The following is a 16465-nucleotide window of genomic DNA, read 5'->3' as shown; positions in this document are numbered from 1 at the left end:
CTTAAGCATAAAGAGCTCGAAAAGAATTAAGCTTAACTCATCTACAAGCATCAAATTAAATGTTTTATGCAGTACCTTTTTTTAAATAATCCATTTTATTTTTTTATACTCCGAGGATTTTACACCTGCACTGACACTATAAATATAGTAATATTTTATCCCTACATTATATGCATTTTATAATATTTTTATTTATTTTAATAATTTATACACATAAGTACATAGTATAGAGTTGAAAAAAAAATACGTGTATTTCTAAAATAAAATGAAATAAATATTATGTTATTATATTGAATACAATAAACATTTTCTCCAAATTAAAATTTAATATTATATAACAAAAAAAAATACAAAACACCAATTAAAAATAATAATAATTTTATCCTTATTTTTTAATAACTGCCATTTTTAAAGTATATAATAAAAAATAAATTAAATTTTAAAAATATTTCAAAATATAAAATAAATATATAAAAATATATATTTGCTTATAAATAAATAAAAATTTTATAAAAATGGGAAAAGAAAAAACTCACATTAACTTAGTCGTCATCGGGCATGTCGATAGTGGTAAATCCACAACTACTGGTCACATTATTTACAAATTAGGAGGTATTGATAGAAGAACTATTGAAAAGTTCGAAAAAGAATCAGCTGAAATGGGAAAGGGTAGTTTCAAATATGCATGGGTTTTAGATAAACTTAAGGCCGAAAGAGAAAGAGGTATTACTATTGATATTGCTTTATGGAAATTTGAAACTCCAAGATATTTCTTTACAGTTATTGATGCACCAGGTCACAAAGATTTTATTAAAAATATGATTACTGGTACTTCCCAAGCTGATGTTGCATTATTGGTTGTTCCAGCTGAAGTTGGTGGTTTTGAAGGTGCATTCTCCAAGGAAGGTCAAACCAAAGAACACGCTTTGTTAGCCTTTACTTTAGGAGTTAAACAAATTGTCGTTGGTGTTAACAAGATGGATACAGTTAAATATTCAGAAGATCGTTATGAAGAAATCAAGAAAGAAGTTAAGGATTACTTAAAGAAGGTAGGATATCAAGCCGATAAAGTTGACTTTATCCCAATATCCGGTTTTGAAGGTGACAACTTAATTGAAAAATCAGATAAAACCCCATGGTATAAGGGAAGAACCCTTATTGAAGCCTTGGATACTATGGAACCACCCAAAAGACCATATGATAAGCCATTAAGAATTCCATTACAAGGTGTATACAAAATTGGTGGTATTGGTACTGTCCCTGTAGGTCGTGTTGAAACTGGTATTTTAAAAGCTGGTATGGTATTAAACTTCGCTCCATCTGCTGTTGTTTCGGAATGTAAATCTGTTGAAATGCACAAAGAAGTATTAGAAGAAGCCAGACCAGGAGATAACATTGGATTTAACGTTAAAAACGTATCAGTTAAAGAAATTAAAAGAGGATATGTTGCTTCAGATACTAAGAATGAACCAGCTAAGGGATGCTCTAAATTTACAGCACAAGTTATTATATTAAATCACCCTGGTGAAATCAAAAACGGTTATACCCCAGTTTTAGATTGTCACACATCTCACATTTCTTGTAAATTTTTAAATATCGACTCTAAAATCGATAAACGTTCAGGAAAAGTTGTTGAAGAAAACCCCAAAGCTATCAAATCAGGGGATTCAGCTTTAGTTACTTTAGAGCCAAAGAAACCTATGGTTGTTGAAACCTTCACTGAGTACCCACCATTAGGAAGATTTGCTATCAGAGATATGAGACAAACAATTGCTGTCGGTATTATTAAATCTGTTGAAAAGAAAGAACCTGGAGCTGTCTCAGCTAAAGCACCAGCAAAAAAATAAAAGCTTAATTATATAGTGTTTTTTACACTTTTATTATATTACGTGCATAAAGAGTTTTTTTTTATATATCATATTTTATACTTAAACTTTTTATTTTTTTCAACAATTAAAATGTTGAATTAAGTATATTTTACATATTTTTGTAGTTATTATAATAAATAATGCAAACATATATGAATATATATATCTATTAAACACATTAATATATATAAAGAAACGCACGTTGAATGTAAAGTATTCATATGAACTGTAAATTAATTTTATATTAATAGCTTCATTATTATTATTTTTTTTTATTATAGCTAGTAATAATGGTTAAAAATTTAATTATCATATTTATTTATTTTTAAATGACAAAAATAATGTATAGAAAGAAAAACATATAAACAAATATAAGCAATGCGACAATATTTTCATGAGCATTGTGCATAAATTGTATTTATTAAATTTTATAGAAATAAATATAGCTTATAAAAAGTTTTTTTTTTTTTTATGCATTGAATATTAATATACAAGACAATTTTCGCTAGTTATAATATCTTTACTAATATATTTGTTTTATTTTTTATTCATCGTAATGATAAGGTAATAAGAAAATTTACATAGGTAAAAGCACAATATTTGTGATTTTTACTTATAAATAAAAAATGGAAAAATACCATGGTTTGGAAAAAATTGGAGAAGGTACATATGGTGTAGTGTACAAAGCGCAAAACAGTGATGGGGAATCATTTGCATTAAAAAAAATAAGATTGGAAAAGGAAGATGAAGGAATCCCATCAACGGGTTAGAATGATATAATAATTTTTAATATATAATTTCAATTTAATACTGTAGAAAATGGTTTATTATATGTACACATATATTACATACACATACAGTATGTTATGCATATGTTGATTATTTGTAATAAAAATGATGGATTAGTGTGTATAAAATAAATTAGTATGTCGTTCTTTCTATTCCATTATAATAAATATATTGCATATGGGCCTGTATTATATGTTTAATTTAAATATTTTCCCCTTTCATTATGTAGCCATTAGAGAAATTAGTATTTTAAAAGAGTTAAGGCACTCAAATATAGTTAAGTTGTATGATGTCATACATGCTAAAAAAAGACTAATATTGGTCTTTGAGCATCTAGACCAAGATCTCAAAAAACTTATAGATGTTTGTGATGGTAAAAATTAATAATAAAAACCTTTTTAAATGTTTACTTTTTTATAAATTCACTGAATATGTGCATATTATTGCATTTATTTATAAAACAATATATATATTTTCTTTTTATACTTTTTAAAGGAGGATTAGAATCAGTTACAGCAAAATCGTTTTTATTACAGCTTCTAAATGGCATTGCATATTGCCATGAACATAGAGTGTTGCATCGTGATTTGAAACCACAAAATTTATTAATAAATAGAGAAGGGGAATTAAAAATTGCGGATTTTGGGCTTGCAAGGTAATCATTAAATCTCCTATTTTAAAAACTAAACGCATCACCAAAGATATTTCTACTAAAACAAATATATGTGATATATTTATGCGAAAATGAGGCTTATAATTAATGAGAAGGTATATCTCCAATTCATATGATAATCAAAAATACATATATTAATATTTTTTCAATATTAAAAATACAGAGCCTTTGGAATACCTGCTCGAAGGTATACTCATGAAGTTGTAACATTATGGTATAGAGCCCCAGATATTTTAATGGGATCAAAGAAATATTCAACTCCAATTGATATATGGAGTGTTGGATGCATATTTGCTGAGATGGTAAATGGTAGGCCATTGTTTCCAGGGGCATCTGAAACAGATCAACTTATGAGAATATTCAAAATATTAGGAACTCCAAACTCTCAAAATTGGCCTGATGTTTTTAAACTCCCGAAATATGATCCTAATTTTCCAGTTTATAATCCTTTGCCATGGGAAACATTTGTAATTTTTTTTTGCATAGTTATATTTTGTGTATTATAATATTTGATTATCACAGCGATTGTCTACATATAATATCTGTGCAAATATATATATACAATTTTTTTACGCATTACATATATTCTCCTTAGATAAAGGGATTAGATGATACTGGAATTGATTTACTCTCAAAAATGCTCAAACTGGATCCCAACCAAAGAATTACTGCGAAGCAAGCGATAGAGCATCCGTATTTTAAAGAAACTAATTAATAGTCTCATTCCGTTGTTTAATGTAGATTTTGTATGCAATAAGATTTGTAGCTACTTTTTATTATACTTTTTTTTAATAAAAATAAATTAAACTCGTTTATTTTTATACATAACATATACACAAATTAATCATTTTATATTTCATCATATAAACCCATCATTATTAAAAATACAAAGTTTATTGTTTTTAAAACTAATTATAATATATATATATCAAATTATTTTAACTTTGCTATTGCAATTTTTTTATTATTAATATATTTTTACGGGATTAAAAAAAAAATACATCGCATTATTGATTATGTATATATTTCTATTCATAATATTTGACAATAAGACATTATATTTTACCATTTAAAAACATTTTGATTATATAAAATTCTTTATTCTTGATCTTAAATGAAAATTATGGGGGGGGATGTTTTCTCTTTTGAGGATTGAATGTAACAATATCACACAGACTTCTTCGTAGGCAGGTATGCATATACACAAAAAAATATAATAAAATTTTATAAAGGTAAAAATATGCAAAGATAGATTATCTTTATATTAAAGAAGGGTAATATGGTTTAAATAATATTAGACCAGACATATATATGTATATATTATATTTTTTGTACGATGCATGCATTAATAATATATACGCAATGATTAAATTCATCATGAGCATATATTTCTTTATTACCATTATTTATTTTAAAAATGTACATTTAAGAAAGGTAATTATACACCACTTTACAAAATCCAACAATACCAAAATTGTTTTAATATAAAAAAAAAGACAACATTGCTTTCTTTATATTATGCAGATTTCATCATTTTATATTTATTCTTTCTTTTTTAATTTCTATGCTTTATATGTATTATTTACAGAATAAATATTTTATAGAAAATGTAAAAGTTTTTTGATTTATTATAATATATTTTTACGTTTTTTTTTTCATGTTTTCATAATAAATAAAACATGTTTACTAAAACGGTACTCAAAAAAAAAATAACCAAAAAATAAAACATTTCATTAAGAATACAAACGAAAAATGCGCTGTATCACATTAGCTATTATCATTTAACAATTTTAATTTCAAACAAAAACAAGCATACACACAATATAAACCTATACATATGTAATACATAGGAATAATTTGAACTTCACCATAAATGGAAGATAAAAATATATGCATACGCTTCCAAATAATTATTTCCATTTAGGATTTAAAATTGTTATCATGAGAAAAAACTATATATGGTTTGTGAATGTATATACAAAAATAAAATTTAAACAACTTGTAGCTTATCAAGGTTTAGTTTATTTGGTTTTAATATAAATAAATCTTCATATTTCAGAAAAAAAAATATATTTTTTTTATGAAAGTCATTCTATAGAAACCTGTGTATTTCCTATGTCCACCTTATTACTAATTTTATCATTATTTCTATTCTCTTTTTTTTTGATAATCACATCTACTATTTTTGCAGTATTTGTAAATGATTTTTTTTTATCTAAATTAACTTTATTTCGTGATGAAATACTGGGCACACTACTACCACTTCTGGTTTTACCTTGGATACATGGGTTTTGCGCATTTTGAAACATACAGCTAATTATATCACCATGATTAGATGCTTTCTCTTTACATTTAGAAAAATCAACCTTATTTTCACTAGAGCATGTATTATATAATAAATAGCGTAATGTCTTATTACATGAACTTGTTTCTTTATTTCCTATAAGTATACTATTATTTTTTTTTACATCATTTGTCCTATTATTAGAAGATGATTTAAATGGCAATTTTTCTCTATTTAATACACTTCCGTTTTTTTGTGTTTCAACGTTTATAATGTGCAATTTTTTTTTTTCAGTTTTGTTTTCATTTGTGTTGAAAATACTTTCAGTGGTTTCATTTCTACTAGTAGAACAAATTTTTGGAAGAATATTTCTTTGATTGCTGATACTAAATGATTTCACTAAGGAATTATTTAAAACAATGTTTGATGCACTTTTTTTTAAATTCTTAAATTTTAATAATAATGTTCCTTTTTTAAAAGAATCAATTAAATCATTATTATTGTCATCGATATTTTCTATCGTATTTTCTTTTTTTATATCGTTCGTATCGTTTATAATAATTTCTTTGCTTTTATTACTGATAGTATCATTTTCATGCTTTTGAATTGTTTCATCTGTGTAAAAAGATTTAAAAGATGAGCATGATAATAAAATTTTACTAGGAAAAACCCCATTATTGTTACTATTATGCTTTGGATGTTGTTCGCTTTCTAGTTGAGCTGAGTTTTTACAAATTTTATTATTACTGCTATCTTTAGTAGTATTATTTTTATCCTTGTCTGTATAAACATCAATATACATTTTTCCCTTTATTAATCTATTTACATCATGTTTATATCTTTCATAAGCTCTCAATGTAGTGGAAGCTGATTTTTGTGAATATTTTTTTTTTTTATCATCAGACATTTTAACATTTTTATCACTATTAAATAACCCATTATATGTATAATTTCTATTTTTAGAAATATCTCTTCTTATTACTACATCTCTTTCTATATGATTATTTGGTTGATCGCCTTCGTAAACATTATCTTCTTTTTCTATTTCAGAACTAGTCATAAAACAGTTTAAATTATTGAATGAAAAATTATTAATACATTTTTTTTTTACATTTGGCGTTTCTTTTTTATCACATATATTTTCTTGTTCTACAACACTTTTATGTATAGATTCTTTTTCTCTTTTCACTTCAAATAAACAATTATTGTAATTAACTTTTAAAAAATTAAGTATATCATTTTTTTTATCACTTTTCATTACTTCATCTTTTTTATTATCATTATGTGCTTTATTTTTACAACTACTAATTAAGTTGCAATTGGCAATTATGTCTGTATAATTCGGTTCTTTGTTTTTGTTTCCTTCATCATTTTTACTGTTTCTAGAGTTTGTATTCATACCTATATCATTAATTTTAGGTGTAGAAGATTTAGGAATTTCATTATTTTCCTTCGATTTATCGTATTTAGTATCAATTTCCCTATTTTTATTATTATTCAAATTTAAGAATTTTTTTTGCAAGTCGTCATCATATTTCGTATTAATTAAATTGGTAATATTTTTTTTTTTTGTATGTTCTTTTTGTTTTGAAAAACCATTGTTCATATTTTCTGAGTCATTTACTTCTAATTGATTAAATTGTCTTTCTTTAAATCCAAAATTAATATTGTTCATAGAGCCTAAATTTTTATTTAAAGAATTATGTTTTTTTAATTTATCATTTATATGAGTATTATTATAAGAATTTTGTTTTGAACATATTTTTTTATTATAACTTAATATATTAGTATGTGCCTTTTCAGGTATATTATTATTTTTTTGGGGAGTGTCAATTTCCTCTTTTTTTGTATTGCATTCATATGATCCTTTATTATCAACTTTGGTATTTTCTTCTACGGAATTTTGAGCTAATACATTTTTAGGCTTTTTAAAAATATTTGTATCTATTTTACTTTTAACATTAGAAAGATTTATTTTTTTGTGTGAATATATATTTGTATATGTTCGAGTTCTTATCTTTTCCATCTGTTCATTATTTTTTCCCTTAAACTTATTATGTATTATAGTATTGGTTCCTTTGACTTTTTTACCCACTTCATCATCATTATTTCTATTATTAGGAATAGGATTATTTATGGAATTTGCTCTAGGGCCTTTTTTTTTTTCGCTTATAGTGTTAGTGTCAAATAATAAAGAAAAACTTGGTGGTGATGTTTTGTTAAAAGATTTTACAATTTCACTCTTACTTCTTGAAAATCCATATTTTACTTTATTTTTTTTTGAATTATTTGCATTTGTTTGATGTACAGTTTTTTTTCCCGTTTTATATAATTCACTTGTTGATATAGTTCGTTTAATTTTTAATTCGTTATTTTGTTTATTATTACAATTATTAATAGAATTGTTTAAGAATGTCTCACTTGCCGATCTGTTTCCTTTTTTTAAATGTGTGTCTATTTTATTATTTTGGTAAGAATTTTGATTTACCCTATTAACATATGAATATGATTTCTTTATATTAACACTATTAAGTACGTTACTTTCATTATCTTTACTTTTTTCAATACAATTAAATGATGGATTATATTCTTTTTTATTTTTTATTTGATCTATTTTACTTTTTAAATATTCTTTTATTTTCGAATTCTTTAAGTTATTTGCAAATAAAATATTTTTATTACTTTGATAAGAATTTCCATTTTTTTTTATTTCATTATTAGATAGGCAATCATTTTCTTCTCCTCTTGCAGATTCTTCATACGTTGTTGAAAATATTTTTTTACCGTTTAATAGTATATTATCATTATTTTTTTTGTTTCTTTTTGTGTTTTCTCCCATATCATTTGAGATCGTTTTTTTTAAAGCACTTTCCATAGAACATGTTTTTATTACACTTTTATATTTTATATCATCATAAGAAGAGTTTTTTTTTAAATTTAATTGGAAACTGTTTGATCTCTTTAGTGTTTCATTGCTTGTCTTTTTTATTCCAATATTCCTTAAATATTTTAGTGAGTCATTCTGTTTATTTTTTTTCATCATTTCTTCTACATGTGTCTCTTTACTCTTATTTATTAATGGAATACTATTGTTACTAATTTTTTTTAAAACATTTTTTTTAATATATTTTTTTAAAACTTCATCATTTTGCACGCATGAATCAAATTTTTCTTTATCTTTACTTTTCTCTTTTATACTAGCATTATCATTTTCTTCACTCATTATTTTTTCCTTTTTAGAAATATTCATCTCATTGTTAAAATAATTTTGTACTGATGCATCTATTTTGGTTAACGTAGAATAACAATTTTTATTATCATTGATTTTAGTTTTATTCTTATTATTAATATCATCTTTTTTATTAACAATAGACTTTTTTTTATATATTAAATCATCTTTCACATTTTTTACTAAATTTTTGTTTCTTTCACTAACATGTTTAATATTATCTTTTGCTCTAGATGTTATTTCAGATAAACTTATATTAATATAACTTTTTTTCACATGTTCATAAGAACTAAATTTTTTAATACAGTTTTTTCCCCAATTTTTTTTTTTTTTTTCATCATATATTATTTGTTTCATAATATTTTCTTCTTCCGTCTTTTCTTTATTAAATAAATATTTCAATTTGTTTTGTTTCATTTTTGATATTTCATCCGGTATTTCAATTTTTTTCAAATTTGAGGAGTTACTATTTCGTTCGATATCATTATCATTCATATAATTCGAAGAATTTAAAACATTACTATCATTTTCCATTGCCATAAAAGTTACTTTATTATTAAAATTTAAGATACCTAACGAATTTGTTTTTTTTTTTGAAAATTTGCTTACATTTTCAGTTGAGCTTTCTGTTTTATATTTATTATTAACATTAATTATATCATATTCAGGTTGTTCTAATTTTTTCATATTTACCACACTTTTATCTTTTTCATATTTATCCACGAATTTCATTGATTTTATATTTTTTTTCTCTATAGAATTATTTTGTATGCTCATTATTTTATTCTTTTTATAAAAACTTCTATCACTTGAATAGTCAGAGATAGAATAATCGAGAGTATTATTATCGGAAATACATCCACTTTTTTTATTATGATCACTGTTAATACTAACTTGTTTGTTAATTTTTTCACTACTATATCTATGCACAGAACTATTAGAATTAATTTTTTTTTTTATATTTATTTTAGTGTCTACAAAATCAGGTGTTAATCTTGTTTTCAAACTTTTAATATTTCCATTTATAATATCTTTTTTCAATTTAAAAAATAAACTCTCTTTTTTATCATCACCTCCTACACATTTATTATTTGATTCTACCTTTCTATTATTTTCAATATCATTTAATTTATTATCACATAATTTTTGGGTTATATTTTTTTTTTCTTTTTTTAATATATTACTTTTTTTACAAAAATTAATTCTTTTTTCTTTAAAACGATTATTATCCATTTCTTTATCTAAAATATTGATATCCTTCGAACTATCATTAGTATTGCTTAGGATGAGACTTTCTTCTTTAGTAATATCGCTATCATATTTATTTTTTTTAACTTCATTAATATTTTGTCTGTCTATGTTATTCAAGCTCGATCTTTCTGTGTCTTCTTTGCTAAATTCATTTGAATCATTATCGATCTCATTTTCCAAGCTTGCCCTTATATTTTTGGTTAAAATATGACAATTTTCAGTATTTTTATCCTTTTCATTATCATATATAAGTTTTTTATTTTTTAAATTCAGATATAATTTATTTATTTTTTCTATGTATTCATCATAAAGACTACCTTTATCTAAATTAAATAAATCATTATGAGTTTCTTCTTCAATTGCAACGTTTTTTCGACTTATATATAACTTAGATCCATTACGGTTTTCTTTATAGTTATATTTTTTTTTATAATCAATGATATTTTTTTTATTATATTTCCCATTATATTTTTTTTCTAAATTTTTTTCTACCTTTTTGTTAAATGTCATTTTGTCTTTTTTATTATCAAAATAATTTTTTTTTTTTTTATCGCTTATAGATTTCTTTCCTAAATTTGGAACAGTATATGTTGCTGCACATTTTTCTTCTAACTTCGTATCATTTTCATGATCATTTATGAATTTTGTTAAATTATCATCAATTATTTTATTATTATTATTATCAGGATTAATAGTAGCATCATTTGTATCATTACCTAAATCATCTTCGTCTTTTTTTTCACTTATCATTTTACGTTTTAATATATTTTGGGTTCTTTTTATTAACCTATTAAATTCTTCTATATCATCACTTTCTGAAATATCACTTTGACTAATCACTTTCTCTATATTTGTTTCCTCCATTTTTAAGTTTATTTTGAAAGAGATATTTTCATTTTTGGATTCTTCTTTATTTTCCCCTTTAATAACAGAAATAGGTATATACAATTTACCAACTTCAGAATTTATTTGGTTTTCTTTATCTATAGGAGAATTATTATGCACCTCACCCTCCTCAGCATTTTCCACATTGATTATATTTTCATTCTCATTAGATAATATATGATCATTTTCAAATCCAGAATTTTCGAGTGTTTTAGATTTATCCAAAAATTCGCTTTCATTTTTATTTTCAGAGATAATACTATATTGCCTTTCTAAATAATCTGACATTTTTTTTTTCGATAAATCTAAGCGAGCCTTAATAGTATTACTGATACTTTTATATCCTTCACTTTCATCTTCCTGAGGAGACAATTTCAATTTATCAATTTCTTCCATTATATTTGAATTATCTTTCTTTTTATTTAATTTTCTTAACTTAAACAAAATATTACACAAAATAGATTCATAACTATTACCGTTCAGTTTAAATTTTACATTAGTATTATCATTTCCACATTTATCATCTTCATTCATTTCATTATTTTCAATAATAAGCTCTTTTTCTATTTCATTTTTATTACTTAGGTGGTTATTCATTCCGTTCATATTTGTATCACTACATTGTGGCCTCTCCTCTTGTGGTAGCATTTCTTTCATATCCACATCATTCATTCGAATATATTTATATTCAGAGCTATTTCTTTTTTCCTCTTCTGATAAAATATTTCTTATATCAATATTATTTATTTGAGGATCTTTAAATTCATTTTTATATATAACATCTACTTCATTTGTCGGTAAATTTTCAACTGAATTAGTCGCTTCATATTCTATTGAATCATTTTCTGATGTTACTTCTAATTTATTTTTCATTTGCTCACAATTTTCTATATTTATATTTTCCTCAGTTTTTATATTATTTTCGATATTCATACTATTTTTATTTGCCAATTGTTGTATATATTCCATAGAAGTATCATATATATTTCTTTGAGTTGCATTAGAATCATTTTCATTGTCTAATTTACTCGATTCTATACTTTCTTCTAATTGTTCATTATCCCCAATTTCATCACTTTTTATATCCTCAGTATGAATAGCTTGATCATTTGAATATGATTGTAAATATTCTGATTTGGTTGTACTAAAATTTTCGAAACTTGAAAGAGTTTCTTCATTATTATATAATTCATCAAGATCTAAATACTCCGCTATTTTTTGTTGGGTTTCTAAAATTAAAGAATCAAGAGCTTCAATTTTTTCATTTGAGAAAACACTCTCCAATTTATTATTACTACATGAATCGATATGGAAGTTTAAGGAAGCATTCAAACTTTTTTTTATAAGACACTCTGTTTTTATTATGTTGTGTATAAAATTGAAATTATATGAATCATCATTAATTATATTATTTGATTCTATTAAACCTTTTTGAAAAGTTAATTTCCACATTTCTTGCATCCATGGATCTGATGCTATTTCTGATAATTTTATCCGTTTATTTACATCTACTACTAAAGCCTTTTTTATTAAGTTTATTGCTAATGGATTAATAAAATTTGGAAAATTTAAATTACATGAATATATAGATTGAACAATTTGAGTTTTTGTACCATCAAATGGAACATCCCCCACTAGCATTTCATATAATAATATACCCAAAGACCAAATATCAGATCTCCAATCATATCCTTCACCATTAATTATTTCAGGTGAAAAATATACAAGTGTTCCACATAAAGATGAATGACTTTTTTCCCCTAATATCATAGCAGATAATCCAAAATCAGACAATTTAGCATTATCTTTATGATCTACTAAAACATTTTCCATTTTTATGTCACGATGAAATATTCCCATTTGATTTAAATAATATAATCCATTTACTACATTACAAAAATATTTATATGCTAATTCTTCAGGTATAATTCTTTTTTTGAAATTTTTAGATATAGAATAAATACTTCCCTTTGGGCAATACTCTAAAACATGATATATATAATTATCATCTTGCATGCACCCATACATTTTTATAACATTTACATGACTTAAAACAGAATGATATTTTGCTTCTAAATATGCTTGGCCAGCTGCTTGTGATTTTATAATATGATCTTTTGATATTTTTTTTATTGCATAATATTGAGGAAACGATAAAAATCGCATTTTTGTCACAACCCCAAAACCCCCTTCTCCGATATTTCCTGCATCCGAAAATATTTCTTCTTCTTCTTGAAATAAATCTATATTTAAATCTTTTTCATATTTTATAAATGTATCATCCAATAAAGAATTAAAATTTAATGATTTAAGATATAATTCAAATGTATTTTCATTCCACATACAGTTAGGATAAGAAACACATAATATCGATTCAAGAAACTTCTCTTGCATATATTTTAATTTTTCTTTCCATCTTTTTTTATCATTTACTGTATTATTTATATAAGATGGATCTAAACAATAAATTATCTTGTCTATAATATTTCTTTCTTTTTCGGAATTTCTATGCATTAACAATTCCAATTTATCCTTTAATTTATCTTCAAACGAAATATATTTTTTTTCTGCATTATTTTTTCTGTCGCTATTCAATTTTAATAAATCAATAAATAATAAATTCTTATTTTTTGAAAAAAAATATTCTATACTGTCTATTTTTTCCTGTTCAATGTTCTTAGAGCAAATCATGTTGCTATTACAATCTTTTTTACATATCATATTTTCATTACTAGAAAATTTAGATGTATTATCTACGCAAGAAATATCTATCTCATTTTCTAAATAGTTATTTAAATTTTTATTTCCATCATTTTTCATTATGTTTATATCAGTTTGTGCTGAGAAGGAACATGTTAAACTCCTATTAGCAGTCAAGCCATCAAAAACTTCTTTAATTCGATTATCTTCAAATATATCACCACTGCTTGAAGATGCTTCACGATTTTCCCTTTTAATATATTCAGTATTAAATGATTTGGTATGGTCCGAATATATAGATGTATCAGATTGTAATTCTCCATTAATATATATGCTACTATTTTCACTCATAAAATCGTTATATTCTAAATTTGAATTTTTTGGAGATAAAAACCCTTCTTTTATAAAATATGATTCTAATTCTTTTTCTAGTTTTTTTTTTTCGTCTATATCAATATTATTGTCTATTATATGATGTGATTTATATCCTTTGTAAATATGATCCTCATAATGAAAATTTACATCCGAATTTTTGTCAATGCTTGATACATCTGGTGTTTTATTTTTTTCGTCAGATTTTTTAACTCCTTTTTTATTTTCTACATATTTTACATTATTACAGTTTTCTGATTTTGAATTTTTTCTTACATTATTGCACAATGTATTGAAAATATTGCATTCTAAGATATTTTCTTCACTTTTATTATCAGCACTCTTTATTTGGCAAAAGCCACTTATTTGCATTTCATCAAGTATCTTCGCATCCCCTCCATTATTGTTACCTTTTATTATTTCTTTATCTTTTTCATTTTTAATTGTAGGTGTTTCAGAGTAGGTATTTCCTAAAAAATTCAAAGAGCATCCTTGTTTTTTTTCTAAATGTTCAGCGTAATTCTCATCCAAATTGGTTTCACATTGTGCATCTTTAAATAAGTTTTTAACTTGTGTTTTAAAATTATTTCCATATTCCTTTTCACTTATTGCAATATCTTTGTTCAACGCACAATTTACAATATTTCGAGGACCGTTATTTTCTATACTTTTATTATTTTGAATTTTTGTTTTCGAATTATTATTTAATGATATACAATTTATAATATTGGTTGGTAAAAAATTACAACGAATATTATTATCATTATCATTTTCACTTATTTTACACATTTTATCTTCTGCATTCTGTGGTAATAATATTTTTTGTTTTTTCTCTACTTCTCTTTCGCTTTGAAATGAATTTAGAAAAAATTTATTAGTTTCTAATACATTACCATTTGTCTCGCTATTCGTAAAACAATGTTTAATATTATATTGTAAATTATTTTGGGGAACTACTTTATGCTCGATTGTAAAATTTTCTTTTTTATCTGCATCTATTTGAGTTGGTTCTACAAATCCATTTAAATTGATGTTACTACTATTGTTATAGTTTGGGATTGATTTATAAATTAAATGTGAATATAATTTATTTTGACATTCTTCAGTTTCTTCTAATGGCTGGTATATATTTGTTACAGAAGGTGTATTATTATCCCCATTATTTTTCTTAAGAGATTCTATATTGATATTATTTATTTCCGAATTATTTAATAGTGCACTTTCTTTATTTGGAATATATATGTTATGCTTTTTTATATTAGTTGATTTACTGCAATTATTATTTTTTATATTTATTAATGATCTACTATAATTGTCTTCCACAAAATGGTGTCTCAAATCATTTTCTATATAGGGATGTTCTTGTGTAAAATAATTATTTTTATTTGTTTCAGAACTTGAAATATTTTTAGATATATGATTAATATTTTCTACATTGGTGCACAAATTATTATTATTATTGTAAATTCCGGTTTGTATATTTTGATTCAAATAGTCACCTGTTCTTAAACCATATTTATATTCTTTATTCATTTTTTCATTATGAGGCAAATATACAGGCATATATTGAACAGCTTTACTATCATTTATATTATTTTTTATATTAATGAAATCACCATGAATTTTGTAATTCAAATTTTTATTATATATATTGTCGTTCATATAAATCCGATCATTATTATTATAATAGCCATCATAAACCATTTCCATATTATTATTTTGTTTCAACTCATTTTGATTATGAGCTTGTTTAATACTATTATTTTTTAAATGGCTAGGGCATAAAACGCTAGCATTCATGCGAATATGCCCATTGTGGTAATTTTCAAACATATGGTTGTTTTCATTAACTGTTTCATTAATATTATCTAAATATATTTTATTACAGTCTTTTATTTTAGAATAACATGGATTGTTTATTATTACCCCCTTATTTTGATCATATACTGCCTTAGAATTATTATAAGAATATTGATCATTTCTTAGATCCTTTAAATTATTGTTTGTCTCGGTTCTTATTGTATCATAATTATAATGGCTATTTTCTGAAGCTATTTTATCAGGAAAATTTTTACATTTATTAACATAACTATTATAATCATAATTTGCATTGATGTCTTCTTTTATATGACCATTATTATTTATGATATATTTTCCTCTATTTAATACTGAGTTTATATTTTGATTGTAGGTATATTCATTAGAAAATCCATTTGTTGCATTGTTTGGATTGCTTTCTTTTATATCTACATAATTTGTAATTTTGTTATTATTTAAATTATAACTTCTTTCATTTATGTTTCTCAATAAACTCATGTTATTACACCTCTTTATTTGATTAACATTTTTTTGAATTTTATCCAAATAATAGCTATGCATATTACGGCCATTCATATATATGTCATCCATTTTGA

The 16465-nt window shown here is 23.7% G+C and overlaps 3 protein-coding genes across 3 annotated transcripts; 2 read left to right on the top strand and 1 right to left on the bottom strand.

The window, feature by feature from the left end:
* Nucleotides 1–515: 515 nt before the first annotated feature.
* Nucleotides 516–1847, top strand: PBANKA_1133300 (elongation factor 1-alpha; the record flags this gene model as incomplete). The annotated part of the gene is made up of 1 exon (XM_034565888.1): nt 516–1847. One exon carries the CDS (start codon nt 516–518, stop codon nt 1845–1847), a length of 1332 nt encoding a protein of 443 aa, XP_034422540.1.
* Nucleotides 1848–2494: 647 nt separating this feature from the next.
* Nucleotides 2495–4045, top strand: PBANKA_1133200 (cdc2-related kinase 2; the record flags this gene model as incomplete). Its single annotated transcript, XM_034565887.1, has 5 exons — nt 2495–2633; nt 2887–3030; nt 3153–3312; nt 3494–3797; nt 3926–4045. The coding sequence occupies 5 exons, from the start codon at nt 2495–2497 to the stop codon at nt 4043–4045; spliced, it is 867 nt and encodes a 288-aa protein (XP_034422539.1).
* A 1372-nt stretch (nt 4046–5417) lies between these two features.
* PBANKA_1133100 (serine/threonine protein kinase, putative) lies at nt 5418–16445 on the bottom strand (the record flags this gene model as incomplete). Its single annotated transcript, XM_034565886.1, has 1 exon — nt 5418–16445. One exon carries the CDS (start codon nt 16443–16445, stop codon nt 5418–5420), a length of 11028 nt encoding a protein of 3675 aa, XP_034422538.1.
* Between the last annotated feature and the right edge of the window lie 20 nt (nt 16446–16465).

Source organism: Plasmodium berghei (assembly GCF_900002375.2).
Source record: "Plasmodium berghei ANKA genome assembly, chromosome: 11".
Taxonomy (NCBI): Eukaryota; Apicomplexa; class Aconoidasida; order Haemosporida; family Plasmodiidae; genus Plasmodium; species Plasmodium berghei.
This window is presented reverse-complemented; position numbering and strand designations above follow the sequence as displayed.